Source organism: Fringilla coelebs, assembly GCF_963513975.1.
Source record: "Fringilla coelebs genome assembly, chromosome: 6".
Lineage (NCBI taxonomy): Eukaryota > Metazoa > Chordata > Aves > Passeriformes > Fringillidae > Fringilla > Fringilla coelebs.
Genome location: NC_140034.1, coordinates 17,838,236 through 17,859,507, shown reverse-complemented (window position 1 = coordinate 17,859,507; position 21,272 = coordinate 17,838,236). Strand labels below are relative to the sequence as shown.

At 39.4% G+C, this 21,272-nt stretch overlaps 1 protein-coding gene across 2 annotated transcripts in view; it reads right to left on the bottom strand.

Annotated features, from left to right (window-relative positions):
* The window catches only part of EML5 (EMAP like 5), a gene marked incomplete at both ends in the record, with an annotated part of 91,483 nt that extends 81,065 nt beyond the window's left edge, over nucleotides 1–10,418 (bottom strand). For both annotated transcript variants that reach the window (XM_084208540.1, XM_084208541.1), the window contains one exon: nucleotides 10,222–10,418. In XM_084208540.1, the coding sequence (XP_084064666.1) occupies nucleotides 10,222–10,418 (197 nt within the window). The remainder of the gene's footprint in view (nucleotides 1–10,221) is intronic.
* Nucleotides 10,419–21,272: the final 10,854 nt, after the last annotated feature.

The following is a 21,272-nucleotide window of genomic DNA, read 5'->3' as shown; positions in this document are numbered from 1 at the left end:
CACAAAGACATCTTGCTTTAAATGCAGAGTAGCAGTGGTGTTATCAGATGGTGCACACACTGGAATCCTTTGTGGATTCTGTCTTTTGCAATATAAAAGATAGGATTCATAAACCTGACTTAAAAATTCAATCCTAGCTTTTGCTACCAAGAGTTAAGGCAATCTTGGCTGATTCTGACCTTTTTTGTGCAAACCAAGCACTGCATTTTCAAAGCCTATTACTATGGTAATAGCTACCAGCTATTACTATTACTATGTAATAGCTAACAGCAGTGCAAATAATCATACTGGGTATTTCTTGTAGAAGTGGAAGTCTTTTGTAGCCAGTGGAGTAATCAGAGCAATCTGTGCCCTAATGAAGGTGATTTGTATGTATCTATAACATTCTGTAAAGTGCTTCACTGTTACACCAAGGGAAATTCAAACCACACCAGATGACATGCCAGAATCTCATTGGGCAAAATATCTTCACTACATGTATTTTGAAGAGAACATTCAACACCATCCAGGTCAAACATTCAAGCAAATTATTAGGATTTTTATGGGAGCTTTCACACTCTGCTACCTAAGTTCAAGGAAAATTACAGCTTTATTTTTCTTTTCAAGGTATTTCAAGTGCCCAGTAGCTTTGCTTACCATGTGAATGTAGCAAAACCAATAGTTTATGTCAAGTCAAAAAAAATCTTGTGAATAAACCAATTTCCTTGATCATAATGTAACAGCATTATAATTTCAGTGTATCTTAACAAAGTTAAAATTTAATGTGAGCATATGCCTAATCTTTAACAGTACAGATTAGACACCTTTGCCACTTTTATGAGTACCAAATTACTTTTCCTTTAAAGTCTTTCATGCTAAACAAAAGCGCTGCCTTAAATCACAAATACAACTATCTAAGTTGTGTAATAATATTTTGAAAAAACTAGGTAAACTACATCTTGAAATAAAAAAAAAACCTTGATATATTATAAAAGGTACGACTAAATTCTGTGGATTTTTTAGCTTAATGTCAGTGTCAGTTTAAACTTCAAAAACCCCCAAATGTAGATGACATAAAACTAGAAACATCTTTTTGCAATTATCTCAGGTTCTGTTTCAAGAACACATATTTTTTAAAAAGCCTACAATGTTTGTGTTATTAATTACAGCGAAGTCTAAACCAATTTTTTGATATGTCATACAGAACACGCACACTACGGTTTGCAATCTAAAAAATTAGAGAGGGATAAAAAAAATCAACAGTTCAAAATTATTGAACGATGCTAAATTACTGCCCTAAAAGATTAGGGCAGACCTCAACATTTCTGCAGAAATACTCCAAAACTTTTAGGACTCAAACATTATTAAGCTTTTGGGTACATTTCCTATTCTTCTCAGACAGCTTCCTAGAGCCTCATGTTGTTGCAAGAGTTCTGAGAAAAAGACCCAACTACCAAATCAAGAAAAGCATTTTCTACAGCACCAAGACATTTTCCCATTTGAGTATTGACCTGACCTGACCTTGCCTGTGAGTGCTGACAGAATCAGATCAGAAGGTGATGTGACTGCTGGCTATGAAAAGCACAATGCATGAAAGCAAGCTCCTAAGCCTAGCTCCTTGCTGTGTTGATCTACTTTAATCAACTTCTAGTATGTTTTAAACGTTCAATTCTGGTTGGATATTTTTGGTATTTCTATTTGTGCAGTTTTAATTCAGAAAAGTAAAGTTTTCAATGGTATGCAGGTGTACTAAACAACAGGCTTATTCTAGTCTCACTTCAAACTGAATCCAGGAATGTTTTTATTCTGCATTCCTAAAATATTTTCATTTTATCAAACCAAATCCAAGAAAAATAATTTTATATTTTTTAAGATGATGTACAAAACTGAAGGTAAAAAAAAAAAAGAAGTTTCAACACTAAATCCCTCAAAGAACATCTTTCAGACAATATAACATGTTCCAAACCATGTCTAGAACTACTGAGAAAACTTGGTTTTCCTGAGGGAGAAGGCACATCATTGTCTTTCATCTCTCCCCCTGATCTGTTTAAGATATGCACCCAAATCTTCCCTTCAGACTTCTAAACATTTGACAATTTGAGACCACTTATCATGAAAAGCTGGAAACAGCTTAACTGGGACTTTGCCCTTGTTAACCACAGTACAAAATGGTCAGCAGGGTAATCATCTCACCTTGTCTTAGCAATTGCTTCTGCTGTAAGAAATGCCATTTTGACTGATAGACAAAAGATACTGAAGCTAGAGGTTTATAGGAGGGGTGCTTAATTATGACACAATTTAGGTTTTAAGTAATCACTTCTTTCATGGAGGGATATAAACTGAGTATGCTCAAAAAGATCATCTGGAAATGGTAAAGTGAGTTAGTTGAGTTATCTTTAGTATAAACACATAAAACATGACACCACACAGGCCCAAAGAACAAGCTAAGGAGAATACATGACTTTTTCAGCTGGAAATAGAAACTTTCTGGGGAAAAAGAGAAATCATTTCCTCAAAATATATTCAGAAAAAAAAAAAGCCTTAATGGCTTATTAGCAAAGTACAATAGCTTGGTGATTTAACCTGCTCAAGTGATTTGGGTGCCTGTATTTGACCTCTCAGAATGGTACATCCCATGACTTCAGCATTACATTGCTTTCATCCTTTGAAGCAAGAATGTGGTTTCCTCATCAAGTGCAAATGGAGAATGAACCCCAGGCACCACATTTCAGCAGGAGCCTACCAGCACACACCCCAAAACCCACTCTTTGTTACAGGAAATACTATGAAAGGTATTTCGTTTCACAGTAAACATTCTATTGCATACCAAACCCCATGATCTATAGTTCTTATCTATTTTCTTCAAGAAAAAACAATCTGAAAAATTATTTCCTTAGCTAGATTTACATAAAATGATTTTTATTTGAATTTGCACTTGGGAAGAAAGCAAAAAATAATGTTTGTAGTAAAAACACTGAAGCTTTCAAACTGAACCGCCAGTTCTGGAAACTCCTACTGCTCAGCATGGGCCTACAGGATTTATTTTGGGTTGGAAAGTCACTTGAATTGTCACTGAGCACCACTGAAAAGAGCTTGGATCCACCTATTTTCTTCACTCTTTCACTTCAGCTATTTATTATCTACATGGCTCAGATGCACTCTGAGCCTTCTCCTCTCTGGGCCAAATGGTCCCAGCTCTCTCAGCCTCTCATCAGGAGAGCTGGCCACGATTCTTAATCATCTTTAGTCCTTCAATGGATTCTCTGTAGTAGTTCCTCTTGTCTCTGGTCCTGAGGAGCCCAGAGTGGCACACAGCACTCCAGTGCAGCCTCACCAGCACTGAGTCAAGGGGAAATACTCCTACCAAGGACCTTCCTTGGGACTTGAGAACAAAGACAGGTTTCTCAACACCATACCAAATAATCCAGGCTGTATGCACCTTGCATGTTTCCTAAGTATTAGACAAGCTACATTTTGAGGTGTTTCTATTCATGATCCATTTCACATTTGAAGCATAACTATAAAATGGATTTTACTCCTGTTTTCCTCCAGTTATTTGAGGCTACAATGGGGGATGACTGGCCTTCTTCAATGGCTATAATAATTGAAATAGTTTGGGAGATTGCCTTTCTGCAAATGAATGAACAACAAAGTCCTCTTCTACAAAGAAAGATATGGACTGTATAGAATTCAAGTGCATACAAAGAATTCCTCACCAGAGCATGCTTAAACTTTTTTCCTCTGTCACATTCATAAGTCAAAAGACACAAGATGTTACACATGATAATTAGAAATTTTTCCTCATGCGGCAACCTAGTATTTATTCTGTTACATTCCCTGAAATCCAAACTACACAACTAATCACTAAATTCCTAGTGAAAATTTACAAACCAATTAATAGAATTTCACCTGACAAAATTCTGTAGCTGAGCTTAGTACCCATTCCTTAATATTTGTGCTTGACTGTCATCTGGAGTTAGGTCAGAAATAGACACCATTTATTCCAGACAAGAACAAGACAATAAACCTGACAGCAGATACCCCAACATTCAATTGCTTCAACTGTTTGTTGAGGTTTCTTGAGAACTCTTAAGGTGTCAGACTACTGGGGGACCACAAAACATTGAAAGAAAATAACTTCCCTCTATGTTCTTGTGAAATCTGCTTGGCTCTTTTTCTGAGAAAATAGTCTCTTTTTTATTTTTTTTTTTTATTACTAGAATCTAATGAAAAGGGATCAAAGAGAGGCAGAATGATACAATGAGGTGGTAAAATTCACAGCATCTTTACTAAAACAGTCCAACAGCAGGTCATCCAAAGTCATAACACTGCATAGTTAATGAAAAGAGAGGGGGAAGAAAAGATCTGCTGCCATTCAAAACTAGGATGTGACTAATCACTGCACTGCTACAATTTCTGCTTGCAAACCACAGCTGACAGGCACACAGAGGAAGGCAGGACCTGCCTCCCAGAGAGCATCATCTAGGAGCTGTCTTAGAAAGCAGCTGACAGAGTCCAACTATTCCTTAGATGTTGATGGTTAGACTAACACTCAGAGTGTGACAATAAATAGATAAATCAGAGTTGGCAGACAGCACTAACACCAGAGAGAAGAGATGATTTTAGTGGTTTTGATTTTCACTAGAAGCTAAGAAATGTTGACACTAAAATGAAATGGATTTATTTTGCCTTGGAATACAAGAACAAAATCATAGTATCTCAGGAAGGAGATTAAGTTGAAATTTGAGCTATAAAAAGATGACAGTCTTAAATCAAGTGCCTGAAAAGATCACAGTTTAGTGGCCAGAGGTTTGGCTGCTTATTTTTTTTCCTTGGGAAACAAAGTTCAGGTAATCCCTAGAGTTCACAGCAACAAGAAAAATGGTCTTAAGAAAAGCCATGATTTAGACAAGCAAATTAATTTGTTGGAATCAGCCAAACTCTGTCTCTGTGAGAACAGAGACAAATGCTTTGCCATTCTTTCTACCTGCCTTGCATATACCTCTGCTCTCTGTAAACATGCAATTTACCTCTCTACAGTCTTGGATACAGTGGGGTACAAAGGGGAAAACCACCAAGTTTTAACTAAACAGAATGTACAACCACTTATTTCTCTTCTCTCTTTGTAGCACGGTATTGGCTAGTTTCTGGTACTGGAACTCCTAATAATAAAGAATTTCAATGTTTTCTGAATAATTGTTTAAGTTATGTTTGCCCTAAAAGCAGAACACGGCATGAGTCCTGGGGCAAATGATGCATGATTTCTTTCCCCCAACTTAGTCCAAGACAAGGAAAAATGTACAGACTTCAGACAAGAAGGGAAATTAACTTCTTTGACACAGCTTAGAGTTGCTCAAAGTGGAGCCATAAATGCCATTATCAGCAGAGATTCAAGAGTTCTTATTGGCATAAAATGTGCCAGCTACTACCTTAAGCAATAAAACCTAAATGTACCACAAACATCTTAATCAAATAGTCACAGTGATTAAGTTCTAGGAAGAATATACAAAAGCACTATTATTTGCCAGCTAGCTCACATAATGGATATTAAAAAAGTAGGACAGATAACAAGTCTTCCTCATTTGTTTCCTTCTGACAGAGAAACATAATTCTTCTTTCTGTGACTGGCACAGTTGTGTGGTTGTTCTGTGTCAGCATAAAGATAATGGTGCAAAAGAAGAATTACAAATAAGTTCTAAAGTTTGAAATCAAGAACAGACCTCATGGAAAGCAGAATATAAATTTTTCCCAAGTCTACCAAAGGTCTCAAAAAGATGCACTGGTTTAACCTTATGTTTTGGTTTTATTTTTCAATAGCATCATCAATGTCAGATGAAAAGTTAATTTCCTGTAAAATTCCAGTACTTTGAAGTAGAAAAAAGAAAAAAAAAAAAAGATGGTTACAGGGTTAGAAGTACAGAAAAAAGGAAAGGAAGGAAGGGAAGGAAGGGAAGGAAAGGAAGGAAAGGAAGGAAAGGAAGGAAAGGAAGGAAAGGAAGGAAAGGAAGGAAAGGAAGGAAAGGAAGGAAAGGAAGGAAAGGAAGGAAAGGAAGGAAAGGAAGGAAAGGAAGGAAAGGAAGGAAAGGAAGGAAAGGAAGGAAAGGAAGGAAAGGAAGGAAAGGAAGGAAAGGAAGGAGTAAAAAAAAAATGCATCAAAAGGAAAAATTATTCTACAAGTCACCTTGGAGCATGTCAGTGGTCTCCTTAGAGCACATCAGCATAGAGATTTATTGTAGTGAAATCAAAGGCTTTTGCCAGTAGACAGCCATTTAAAAAGGTGGATAAGTTCAGGATTTCCAATCTTCTCATATAAAAAAAAAAAAATAAACATAAATATGCTTTAGCTAGCCCAGACAAATAAGGAGCCTCAACGTGAGCATGAGTTTTACAGTATGACAAGTTAAAACTCTGAGGGGGCATCTTCTGAAATTTTGATTCAGATCAGATTTAAATACAATCCCCCTTAGGTGTCTCTGAAATGGGAAGATTAGCCAGCATTAAAAACCTTATGATACTCTAAACCAATAAAATTATGGAGAGAACAAAGATCTAACCTGAACACACCAAGATACTGTTTCTTCCTCAGCTACCAGAAAGTTAACCATTCTACAGATCACAAGCTAGTTTGGTGATGCATGAAATCCTAGAGAACACACACTTGAAACCAGTAGTTTTGTAGGAATAACTTGCATTTTCATTCAGTATTAGTATCTCCTACACATACACAGCCATGGCTGGACAGGGGAACTTTTCCACAAACACAGCAGACATCCAAGTTATGCTGCTGGCAACAGATCAAAGCCAGTCACCTGAGATTTCATGTACAAGATTTTTCTCCTTATTTATTCCTGAAAAACATATGAAACTCAGTTAACTGCATTCCTGAAAGATGCAAATTTCCAAAGCATTTCTGCAGCTGATACTCTCCACAAGTGTTTGCACACATTCCTGGACCTCAACCATAAAAATATGCAAATGAGTAAGAAATGGGAGACAAATAAGCATGTAACTGTATCCTCCAGAATAGCGAGTTGATTTCTGGAAAATAATTCTAAGATGAGATTTTAAAAAATCCATAAAAAGCAAAAGCTCACCAGCAAGCAAGAAAATACTTTAAAAAATGGATTACAACTGAGATTGTTCAAATTAAAAAAAGAAAAAAAAAACAAAAAAAAAAAAAACAAAAAAAAACCAACCAAACCACCAAAACAGACTAATAAAAGACGTTTGAAATGGTCCTAATTATCCTCTTCTAGTGCAAAAGAGTGTTCAATAGAACTAAGGGACAAAACACTGAAAGAGAGGTCTCTTACTTTTACTATACAGTTAACTGAGACTGAGGAGTTTGGGGTGTGGACACCATGATTAAAATTAAGATTAGACCCTCATACTGAAAACAAATCATGTTAAAACACCTAATCATATAAAAAAATCTTACAGTGGGTTTACAGGGTTTCATTTAACAAAACCAGGTAAAACTTCAAAGCAGAACAAAAACTAACTGCTGGTGTTAGAAATTTCCAATGGAAAATGTCCTATGACTGTCCATTATTCCAATATTGTTTTCTACTACTAAAGAAATGGTCTCTAAATTAAGAACTGCAGTTCCTCCCTCCTGATTGATGTTTACAATTACAATGTCATCCAAAGAATGCCAGCAATATAAAAGTTTTCATGATGAAGAGTACTAATAATATCACCATGTAGTGAGCAATATTTATGCTTAGTCCTTGTAGCTATGGAGCTAGGCTCATGAAAGTTTGATTCTTTAAATACATAAGATTTTCAGACTCTAGAAATGCTTTCACAAATTAGATCCCATACTTGTAAAAAGACACTTAATCCTCCCATTACTTTCCTAAAAAATCCCAAATATCTCAGCATGCACAGTACTTGCTGAGACTCTTAGAGCACAAAATATATCCATTCTTTTCCAATACAACAGTTGAGCTTTTCTTCAGAGAGAAAATTTAGTAACACTGATTACAATATTATATAATCCAATTTTTGCACTTGCTTTTTGGGCTTTGGGTTTTGTTGTTGTTTTTGTTTTTTTTTTTTTAATATTTGACCTTCCTATGTCTCCTTTAAATATTAAGAACTCACATGTTTAGACACTCAAGTTTAGTCATAAAAAGTGTGAGATGGCACTTAAATGGTACCACGTTGCATTTTAGAGAAAGTAGCAAGTGAAGGACTTATCAATGCAAGTCTAATCGTACTATTAGAAATAGCCACACTGCTTTTAAATCAAGCATTCCTCTTTATGCATACTAAGATTTCTGTATAGCTTTTGCATTTAAGAACCATGCAAAATTCTAACTGCATACTTATCCTACTTAGAATTATATTCTCACATCAATACATTTCAGAGCAAAAGAAACTGCTATATTTGAATGGGCCATGTTATCATTCAAATCAAAGTACATAGACAAACCAGACACACTTTCTCTCCAGTTAGATGACTTACAGCAATTTTTGTTTGTTTGTTTGTTGGGTTCTGTGGAGTTTTTTTGTTTAGTACTATTCTAAACAATTCTGTCACATTTTATCCAAATGTAGCACACTGTACCAAAACTGAGAGAGACTGAGCAAGAAACTGTTACCACATGCAAACAAAAAACTTGCCGGGTCGTAGCTCAAACCATTTAATTCTTATGCGACACAAAGTGCTGCTGAAACAAGCAGAAGCACTCCTGAATAGATGGTATTAAATGTATAATATTACACTGCTGTGACCTTAGAACGAGCAGGAGCCACCGCTTCCGTAGCACAATAGCAAGGTGCAGATCTGGATTTCCCGCAGCACCTGACATCACAGGTGGCTAGCAGTTCTTAAGAAAACAAGTTTTTCCTGGATTTAGGTGAGAATGTTAAAACATTAAGCAATGCAAATAATAGTGATTCAAACTCCTGACTCAACACCCCTAGTACAACACTCTACTGTGGTACATTGACTACGTTTTCTTCACGTACCTAGCACCAAGGAGAAATATACTGTGGAAGTGACACCCTTCTTAGAAATATTCACAGCCATACTTCAGAGGGTATTTAAATTCATTCCAAAAGATTTAAACAAAGGAAAAAAGTGGCCGTGATGACCAAGTTTTCTAGTGTGTCTAAAAGCTTAAATGAAAGACATAGCGTCTATTCTGCTCTCTACAGGCAATACCTGTTACTCATGAGTAACACATACAGAGGTTTGCCTTGGAGCACTAAGCATCATAAAAACAAATTTTGTGCTGTTAAACATACAAAAGACCTACAAAAGTATCTACTGCTAGCTCTTACCCCAACAGGAAGACCAAAGGAAATCAAAATTTAAAATCCATCTGCAATGACACCTACTGTAAAGGAAAAGATTGATGACTCAGGCTCACATCTGCCCTTCATACTACTCAAATTCTCTTACTGATCTCACAACACCACTAGGCTTACAAAAGCATCCTTGGAGTGGAAAGACGTATAAGAAATCATACCAGCACACTTCTTTTGCAACATCAGTTTGTAATTAATTTTTTTAATGGACTCAGCATCTGGTAACATTCCCTGTCAAATGAACTACTGAGCTACAGAAGAAGCCGCAACTTCTCAAGAAGGGCTGTTCTTTTAAGATTACCCTAAAAGTTGCGTGAGTTACAGACAGGCCACTAATTCCCCATGTAATCGTCGCCTTTTAAACACCAGACAAAGGTCTACCTGCTACAGATTAACCTCCTCCGCAGCCCAAGTGCTCCGGGAACACACGCGATTAATGCTTCTCCTCCCGCCGGCCCTTTGACTTTCAGGGGCGGCCGGGGACCGAGCGGCGACCCTCGGGCTGCCGCGCCGGGCACAGGCGCCCGTACGAGTTTCGGCACCGCACACCAGCGGCAGTGGGGGACACACAACACGGCTGATTAAATCCGACAGCTAAAAGCCATTTCCAGGCTGTTTCTACCCACGGCGAAGCACGGGCGGGGGGGGTGGGGGGGCGGTGGTGGGGGGGCGGTGAGGAAGCGCTGACTGTCCTTGATGTATTTCGGTCCGAGCCCCGGATCCCCACAGCACCGGCAGGACGCGCATCACCGGCGCCGCCCGGGACGGCACCTGGGGCAGGCGGCGGCTGGGGGACACTCGCGCCCCGCTCCAGGGGAAGGGAGGAGCGAGCGGGGGACGAGCCGGGCTGCGGGGCCGGGACGGCCGGAGCGGGTCGGAGCCCGCGGCGGGATGCGGCCCCGGGGCGCGCGGCGCCAGCGGTACCTGATGATGTCGTCCTGGTGCCCCAGGTAGAATTTCTGCCGGTGCTCCCGGGGGCTGTAGACCACGCCGACCCCCGCCACAAAGTAGACGATCTCTTTGGCGGCCGTGTAATAGAGGTTGTTGCGGCACTGATGACCCCGGTAGCCGTAGACCCACTCCAGCCGCAGGTGGCAGCTCGGCGCGCTCCGGTCAGCCATGTCCACCCGCCCCCGCCAGCCGGGTACGGATCGCTCCCGCCGGAGACCCCGCGGGAAGGGGGCGACGGGCCGGCCGCCCCCTCCGCTCGGCTGGGTGCCCGCCGCGCTAATCCCTGCCCGCCGACATGGATGCCCGCCGCCGCCGCTCGTCCGCCGCCGCCGCCTCACAGAGGGCGCCGCCGCCCGAGCGCGCCTCGCCGCCCCGCGCCGCCAGACATGGCTGCGCTGAGACACCGCCCGGGACGCGGAGCGAGGGCGCGGCGCCGCTCCGGCCCCCCCGCGCCCCGGATGCGCCTGCGCCGAGGGCGGCGCCGTCAGCGGCCGGGCGGGCCCGGCGGGCGGCGGGGGGCGCGGGCGGCGGGGGCGACGCGGGGACCGAGCGGGGACCGGCTACCGAGCGGTGGCTGCGAGCGGGCGGGATGGAGCGCGCTTCACCACGGCGCGTTGTGGCGTGTCGCGGGGCTTTTCTATATTTACCTTTTCTTTTTTATTTCTTATTTCCCTTCTCAAGCAAGGCTCTGTCTTCTCCCCTTTCCCCAAGCTGAGGGGGGTTTTTGTTTTTACTGCCCCTTCGGGGAACGTCTCCGTCCCTTGCCTTTCCCCCGACGCATCGCCGCCGGCTCTCTGCAGCCACTGGGGCTGGAAGAGTCCCAGCCCCTTGTCGGCCGTGCGTGCAAGCCACCCCCGCTCTCACTGGGGACCGGCGGCACGCCAGCTCCCTGCCATCCGAGAAGAAAATGTCAACTGTAATTTTTAATGACGATTAGTTAACCCTTTCAGCCCACCGCCTGAGTCATGCACCGCACAAAAATGACTTCCCCTTCAAGCCCTAATTTCCCCATACAGAACTTTTCAGCCTCAGTTCTCCAAGCGTTTGACATGGCAAAGTCACCACTTTCCGACCTCACCGACGTGGAAGCGACTTCTCCGTGCCGCATGAGGCAGCAGCGCCGGGGAACCCCCTCGCCACGTCCAGAGTTTTGGTCAGAAAATGTGCTCCCCCCAGCTTTGTCGCTCTATAGAGTACCGTGCTGGCTAAATAAATGCACAGTACATGATCATGCCAACAGCTTTGTGCTGTAGAGTTGAATTCTGTTCTAAAAGCTCCTGGGTACTGTCCGGTTTGACAATTTAAAATATACCAAATATTTTCCCTATTACTTTCAGCACAGGTTTGGCTTTCCAAGTGCATTTAGTTTACTGGGATTTATTTTTAAATCTACATTTCTTTATCTTCTTTTGCTCTTTTACTATATTATTGCTCATATTGACTGTTCTCCCACAAAATATTTACTCTTAACTAGTTAGTTTGTACTGGAGACATGTTTCTGTGCTACTTTATTTTTATTTAATTTAGAGGGAGTTTTTCTCTTAAATCTTTCTTGCATAAACTTAATATTTTATTAGTCCTTTGATTGTTTTAGAAAAAAATAATTCTTTCATAAAAATGAATGCATTTAAGCATTCCAGTCAATTACCTTTATATTAACATATTTTCACAGTGTAAAACACTGAGACAATATTTTTCTCAAGCTCTTGCAATGACAATGTTGGTGACATCAGGCTCAGATGCAGCTTTCAGTCCCACACGTTTAATGAAAACAACACAGCGTGGAAGAGAAATTTGCAGAGAAATTCATGTAGCCTGAAACTTACACCGAAGGAAACTTACCCTTCCATGAAACATACAATTTTACAAATTAAAGAGAAGGACTTTAATCCCTAATCAGGACAAAAATACATATTAACTGAAGCAAATCTTACTCTCAGAAAATCATAAGCAGTTTTTTCTCCTTCTATTTGCTTCCTAAACAGCTGGAGCACCTTGGAACTTGGGCAGCCATAGTTTCTCTGGAAGTTTCAGGAGGGGTAAGTAGCCAGAGAAATGGACTGGACAATTCCCAACTAGCTTGTCTTAGAACTGCCAAATGTATTATTCTTTCTAATCAGATGTTAACTCTGCACGGCTGCTCTGTGTTGCTATCCCATGGGAAAGGTGCTTAGAGAAAAAGTCTATAATGATGCCTAATCTCATTCTGGAAATTGGATTGGTTATCAGCAGGCATAGGCATCTGATGTATTTTACTTCTGATGTTGCAAAAGCTCATTTGAAAGTGGGAGTATTTTATGGTATAAATTAATATATTCCTTTTCTATTTACTGCCTATATAACATATATTTAAACATGAATGTACAATACCCGTAATTATAGTTATGGTCTTCACTTTCTTCTAATCTATAAACACATATTTTTCTTAGATTATTATTTAAGTGAAATTCTGAATTTCTTGAGATCAGTACTAATGTGCAGTATTAACTTCAGTGAAACTAAATTTGTTAATCTTATTGTCTTACTTGCAACCCAGAAATTAGAACGAGAGAGTCACCTCTTCCAAAATTGAAACTGAAGAGAGAGAGAAAAAAACAGCAATCAGGAAGAAAATTTAATATGTGACAATATTGTCTCTAACTGGAAGTTGCAGATCATATAGTGTGTAATGAACAGAAGAACCCACATCCATACTCAGAAAAACTACATACATGCAATGTGAGGAGGGCAACAGCTGCACATCACATGCCCCACACTAACAGCCAGCATTTTCTTTAGATTTTTGAGGAATTTACTACCATCTCTAAAATGGGGCAATGCCTGAGAGAAAATTACAAGAGGAAAACTATTCATTGTCATAGTTTATTATCCTTACGCTGATGCACAAGAGGTGCAAGTGGAATTTTACACACTCGGCATCTATTCTTGACAGGAATAGGAAGCAGCGTAGTGTAACAACCTCTTCCTCTCTCTTTGCTCTGTCCAGCGTTCCCACTCGGACACACATCATTCCCTTGGCCTCTGGATGTCTCCACCCATATCACTCACTCACGGCGGCACTCAACGCTTTGGGAGCCACAAGGCCCGCAGTATCCGTCCATCAGTGTGGCATTCTTGTATGCGTTGCACATTTATCCCAGAACTCAGACACCAGTCCCTGCCGTTTCTCCTCCTCGGTAGCTGCAGAAACTGAGCACGGCCAGGCTTTCCGAGCGGTTCTGGAGCGGGGAGCATCCCCCGCTCGCTCGCCGCAGCCCGGGACGCGCGGCCGAGCCGGCGGGGCGGGCACGGTGCTGTCCGAGGTGCTGATCGCGGCCGGCAGAACACACCCGGCCTCCTGGCGGGGTTCGCAGGGAAAGGAAATGTCACAGATTGCACAGAGGATTCTGCGTTGGAAGGGACCCACAAGGGTCACCGAGTCCAGCTCTTATATGGATGGCCCATACAGGATTTAAGCCCACGACCTTGGTGTTATCAACACCATGGTCTGACGGCTGAGCCAATGGCAGGGTCAGGTATGACTTATTGCTGCTATTGCTGTACTAGAAAACAAATGACCTTTTAGATAAATAAGACATTTTATGTTCTTCCAGCAAGGTATTTCACAAGAGTTTGGCTGTTTTGCCTTAGCTGCCTGTGGTGGGGTTTATATTTTTCCTATTATGTTCTATATATTCCTACATATACATCACTGCAAATGGTGTTTCATTAGTATACAGTGACACAGGTACATCACCTCCCCAAATGAAATCCCATAAGTGGCATTTTTATGTCTCACAGTGCATACCTATAAGAAAATATACTTCTTAGCATATTGCAAATATATTTACAATGTATCTCATGTTCCGCTAAATGTAACCAGGCTTAGTGAAGTGATTTCTTAAACAAATGCTCTTGGAACAGCTAATTCCAGAGCACACAAGATGAGGGATTATTCACTGTTAAGTCCTAAGTAATACAGAGTAGCTGGTTCAAGTAGTAATTATATAATATGAAAGCGATGAACAACAGTGACAACATTAATTTCAACATTCTTGGGGATTAAAAGGTCCCAGTCTATTATGAGAACACAATGTCTGAAAATAATATTCTTCAAAACTACGAAACCTACTTAAGAGAGAGTAATAAGAGAGAGAGTAAGAGAGAGTAATAAGAATTACCTGCTACCATTTAACAGCACTGAGGCAAACGTAGGATCGCAAAGGCCTGTTTACTATTGGATAAAAATAAGAAGTTGACAAAAAAAGACAGCATTGCAAACTCAAACACTAAGTGAGTTAATTCTCTTTCGGAAAATGAAAGTTCAATGAGGCATTTTATACCATGTCAGCAACATACCAGATGTCAACTAATAAAATTTTTAAAAAACTAAGATATTTTATTAAATTAACAACAGAGACTTTTTGTAAGAATAACATTAGAAACAAGGCTTGGCATAATCAGTAGGTCTACTGCATCATCAAAAAGCAAGGGAATTAATTAAGGATAAGAAAATAGCACAGAAAAAGTTACTAATTTCTTCACATTTCGTCTCAACGCAGAAGAGTCTGGGAAATACAGGATGGGACATGTACAGGGTATGGTCATATAAAGAGGATTCTTTATAATAAGGTGTCGGGAAATGATGAGCTAAAGAGCTATAAGCCATGAGTACCTTATACTGTACTTCCAAAAATTCTGACCATTTCAAAATGGTATAGCTGACATGTTTTGAAGAGAAAAAATGCAACTGCTTTTTAAAATCATGTGCTTTGTCAAAGCATCATCCAGTTCTGTAACCATTTTAAGAGTGAGTTCTATTATAAACTTGGTAACTACAAACACGTTTTCTTTTGGTACGGATTGATGAACTCTATATAATGGTTGGCATTAAAATATAATAATTATATGTGTATAAATTTAAATATTACAGACATTATTTTTTCTGTTTCTGCAAGTTAAATTACACCTTGATAATTGCAGGAATTGTATTAATTTGGAAAACATTCATGCTAGGCACTGGAAGAAACAGGCAACCTTTTGAAAATACAATGAACATGCCACAAAACAGACAGCAACCAAGGCTACAATACATTTATTCACAGAAAATTTCTTTAGAAATTTCATCAGGTAATGGTTTCCCAGCTTAGGTCTGGCAAAGGGATGAATAAGATAGAAACATTATTGAAATTAAATTAATCCACAATTAGTATAGAAAGCAATAATTTCTGGACATTTGGAAGTGATGCAAGTACATCAGTAAACAACATAAGCTGAAACTTCTTTTTAGTCTGCAGACAATGAAAAAACTACTGTATTTCTGACTGCCAACAAACTGACACCAAGATGCATTCTGATGCCCCTCAGTGGAGCACTCAGTTTCTTTCAGAAATGACACTGTGTTTGCACACCATGGGTCTAATCAACATACACGCATCTTGGGTCTAAACAGCTTTTTTCAGTGAGTGCGCATTTTAGGTAAAATTATGTGTGTATGGAAATTATTCATCTAGGTGATTAGAAGAACTTGTATCAAGACCAGTACTTGACATAGCATAGGACAACCTCAACAAGGTTTAAAGGTTAACATGCAGCACAAGGTTTAAATGCAGCACCTAAAGGGAAAGTAGTTAAATCCCAAGGCATTTTCTATCAATAGACTTATGATAAAAATCTGATTCTGAACTCTTAAAATCAATTTCAACTGTTGACTAATGACTTAATATAGAATGCAAGTTACTTTAAATTCTACTTATTGACAGCTATCTTAGGCTCCATTTTATGATATGATCAAAAGCAATGTGAAGCAACACCTTTGCACACAGTCATAACTTTTATACCTGTTTTAAATCCTTTCTTTACAACTAGGATAGTGTAGGATAATCAACCCCAAAACATGTTGTTAATACTGTTTGGGGAATGGGTCAAAATTTCAGCTAGCCAATGATAATTATGAGATTAAAATTGTGGGGTCAAGCTGACCTCCTTTTACACAGTAGTTGACAAGGTTTTCAAAATAGAGCGCACAGTACTGACTTTGCAAAAGGTCTCAAAAAGCTTAGCTGTCAAAAGGAATCATGAAACATCTTAACCATAAGTCTATATAGCATCTACATAGCATCTACATACAATACTGCAGGTTTATCAAATATGACATAATTTACTGGCAATGATACAAACTTTCAGAAGAACTGAAGGAAATAAAATATTTAAATAAATAAAGTAACAGTATTAACACTCATAATGACAATAAACTTAAAAAGTAACACAATACTGTTAAGGAGTGGAATGCAGATCTTGAATGAATTAATTTCATTTTATGACTTCATACTACCAGATTTAGCTAAACTCTGGAACAGATCAGTTAAGGACTGGAATAGAGTCACACTGCACTTCAGTCAGTCTGCCAACTGAAGTAAAGTAAATCTACTTTTAGGACAGCAAATAGTTTTTTTCAAGTGCTTCCGATAGTAAAAGATAATAGGGGCCATAAACTGTTACATGATATAATTTGCTAGCATAACCCACGGTGCACAAGCCTATATAAAGGCTTTATAAAACAGCCACTCCTCATAAAACTCCACTCATCCTCAAAATAGATCTTTCCCCCACATTTTTGCTCTAAAAATGTTAAATAAATAATAAATCAGACAAACTCCTAAAAGGAAGAAAGTAGATTTGTAGGCCACCTACTTTTTTTTTTTTTTTTTTTTTTTTTTTGTGGGACCTAACAGGTATATAACAAATGATGATGCTGGAATGGCTTTGTAATTAATACAGTAGCCAGAGACAAAGGAGATCTGTATTCTCTCCCCACTGCATTTATATATACAGATATGTATGGCCAAAACTATTTATACCAAGATTTCCAGGTATGACTGCTAAGTTAGTATTGTTATCAGGTTTCCTACTTTGATATTTAGGATCCACTGCAAATAAGTGTGTTAGTCTAGCTGCTCTAAACTTGAAAAGGAAGAAAAATAGTAAAGTCCAAGTATTTTTAAGCTCAACATCCAGTCAATCAGGGGATCCTTTGAAATTTTTTGCAATCTATCTTTCAATGGAAATAACATGCCAGCCTTTTTCATAGGCCACTGTTTGGGTTTTTATAGCTGCATTGATTTCTTCTAGTGTTATGAACACCAATCTATATTCAGCACAGCATACAGAGCATCTGCATCAAACAAGAAATAGTGCCTCATAAGAAGCACTACAGATAAAAAAGAGAGGTAATAATCTCACTTGAAAAGCATCCCATTCATCCTGTACACTGAAGGAGGTGTGGGTGGGTTCAGTCAATGTATAAATAACAGAGTCCTATGAAGGAAGGTTGATGTTTGGGACCTGAACATTATTGCCACCTCATTTCTGTTATCAACTGCTGGATGGTCCTTTTTCAGCTAGGCCATGGTAACCATGTTATGGTTATCATGTATGGTAAGAAAGAAACAGCAGAATTCTTATTTATGATTGCAATAATTGCTATTGATGCATTTTGTTGTCTTGGCTGGCCACAGAATGAAACCTGAAGCTGTTACTACAAATTACTTTCCCAGACAGTGAATCCATGCATCAGAACAAAACTCTACTCTTAATGCAATTTCATTTGCATGATATCTCCTAATTTTCTACAGTCAGCAAGAAATGGGTAAATATGTGAACATACAGAGAGAACTTCCTCTTTGTGCCCTTCTGTGTGTGCCTTCCCCAGGCATGGCCTGATCTGTAGTCCCATTTGGGGTCCTTCAAAGAACACAAAATAAAACCTGCTCTATGCTCTGTTGTTCTCAATTCTCCTGATACCAAAGGTATCTGATTCATCAGAATGAACCTTTTTTGTGTGTCAACTTTCAATATGCCAACTCTTACTCAAAGGTGAGCAAGACGTTTCCAGCTGAGGCAATCTGCAGGTAGATGTGTCACAACTTCAATATTAGTTTTCAAGCCCTTGTTAATTGTATTGAGCTGCAAACTACATCTTTGTTCTGTAATGTTATATCTCAAGAGAGATGAGTAACTGACAGAAGCAGTAGCCTGCATCTAAATGAGTTAGCTACTAAGGGATACAGGACATTTCTCCTCAGAGCTGCCTAAGAAATTTCAAGATATCAACTGAATTTTAGGATCTATTTTTAGGTTCCATTTCTGGTTTTATTGTAAGAAGGCACATTCATGAGGAGAGACAAGGCTGAGTGTCATCATTATTTATTCAAGAAATAAGTATGATTGATTGGTGCACAGAAGACTCCCATGGGAGACTTACAGTCATGGGAGACAAACTCAACCCATGCATCTATGTTTTTAAAATGAAAGGTATATTCAGTGTTGATGGGGCCCGTCCTACTTTCTTCTGTACATAATTTGTAAGAAGCTAATTCATGTATCTCATGATACATGAGATACATTTAAACTCAGTTTAAATATTAAGAGACTGGCAAAGAAAAGTTATAAAAACATCTGGAAAATGCAAAGATTTTAGGCATCTCAATAATTTATTCTAGAGGAGTGTATAACGATGAAAAACATTGAAGACATCTATCCATTCAGAGTGAGTATTCAGTATCAGTTTAAAATGTCCTTGGCAAAAAAGGAAAAAACTATTCAAATAAAAGGTGAAAATGTGAAGCAGATTTAAATCTCTAAGCAACATTTAATCATGACAAGGTATTGAACAGTTTTTGAAACATGACTAAAATACAGCTATAGTTGTCACAAAACCTATGTTTTTTAAAAAGCAATTATACAAACCCATGTGTTTTCTGAATAAAGATATATAATAACTCATTCTATTCAGTAGAGCTCCCTGATATTTTCATCTATAAATAACTATAGTGAGAGTTTTTATTGCACCCTATCTCAGGGACAAATAGTTTTCAAATTAAGAATAAATAATAGACAGAAGAGGAACTGACCCTTACTTCTGAATTTTTTGTTCTTGGTTCAAATAAATGAAGTCGAGGTTCAAATTATCTGTGTGACAGTGATACCATCACAATACTCAAGCTGCAAATAAAGCAGCACCACTAAATTTCCTGTCCATTCACAGAGGACGACAATAGTCACTCAAAACATCCCAGCTAAGGTCAGGTCACCTCTAATACAATGAATGTGCATAGTTATACAAGACAAGCACATGACTTTTCCTTAATAAACCCTGGTGATTTGTGTAGTTATGTCACATACCTATCATTGTCCCAATATAGCACTGACTCAATAAACATGGAGGAATTCATTACATTTGGAGACCATTTGACTGTTATGATCAATTAAGCATTTTTATCTAAGGTAATGGAAAGGACTAACCACTAGACTACAAAAATTTTGGTAAAAAAATGCAGACAAACCTATATTGCACTAAAGCCAGGAAAATTCCATCTTTCACAATATCACACAGACACTACTTGTAACATTTTGCATGGTAAAACATTTTTTCCACCTATACAATCTCTCCCAGGATGCTGCAATTACCAAAACCTGATTTTCTTTTCTGTCAATGTTAAACAGAAAAATTACAATTTGCTTTTCTCCTACAAATCAGGTACATCTCAGGTGTAATTCCCAAAATTAATTTTGTTGAACTTCCCACAAAATTAGTCACTGAAAAGCTATCTTGTGATAGATAACACTTCCAGCCACGTGGCAAACCTGTGATGGAACAGGCTCCTTGCAGGACCTGTGGCCTCATGGAGAGAGAAGCTGGAACAGGTTCATGTTGTCACCCCATGGGGGGCCCACACTGGAGCAGCTTTTTCCTGGACCTGAATATAATTCCTAGCTCTTTAGCTTCCATGCAGTTACACTGGAGGGGGACTGGATACAGGGATCTACAAAGAACACAAAGACAGCTACAGGGACTCTCTGCGTAGTATACCAGGATTTCAGTAAATTAGAGAAGTGGAATGTGGCCACTGACAGAGATTAACATTTGGAGAAAATACTGGTTAAAAGTTCAAATTTGGGGATTTCAATGATCAATATGAATGAGAATCCCCATATTAGAAAGCTCAGAATATTCTGCCACACAAGAAGTGAAAAGCAGTATTACCAGTGAAAAAGACTTCAGAGATGGTATGCATAGGATGACTCGTGTGCCAATACCAGAGAAAAATTTTCTGGCTTCATATATCATATAGAAACTGAAAAAAATCCTCCTTATCTGCAACCAAACTGAGAACAGAAACAACTTGCAGGGGGTGGTTGGAAAGAAGGGAAATTGATTTTCTTGTCATTTGCAACACTGCAAAATTTCATTGTACAAAAGCTGAAGATGCATCTTGACCTAATTGCTACCACAAGACAACATTAGTTCAGCTTGATCACTAAGTGCAACGAATACCCTTCCCAGCAGCATAACAAACAAAAATTGCTGCAGAACCATCTTCCCCTTCCTTTTGCTGAGAAGCTACACAGCAGTATCTGCCCATGTGACTCTGGAAGAGTGGGACCTTTCCATGGGGTCACAGCTTCCTTTGAGCAGCCACCTGCTTCCTTCAAGCATCCTCTGCTCCCCCGTGGCCTGCCATGGGCTGCAGGGGCACAGCTGCCTCACCATGGTCTCCACCACAGGCTGCAGGATCTCTGCTCTGGTGCCTGCAGCACTGCTTCTCCTCCTTCTTTACTGACCTTGATGCCTTCATAGCTGTTTCACATATTCAGTCCTGACTTGAGCTGCAGTTGTGCAAACTTTTACTCCCCTTTTTAAACTGTTATCCCAGAAGTGCTAGCATCATTGGTCTTGGCCAACTGGACATAGGGGAAGCTTCCAGTGGCTTGTCACAGAAGCCACTCATATGGGCTCTCACCCAAAGCCTTGCCATGCAGACCCTACAGACCTGTGCACTGTTCACAGGACAACCAAAGCGAAGCTGTCTGTAACTGCTACTTCAGTTCAAGCCAATTAGTCCCATATTTTAATAAGTGATAGTCCTGGGACTGGCACTTCTGCCTCTCCATCTTTATATCTGACATTGATCTTGCTAGCCTAGGTATTAATTTCATGCATTTTGGACAAATTGGTAGTTTAGGTGAGACAAAAGCAATAAAAC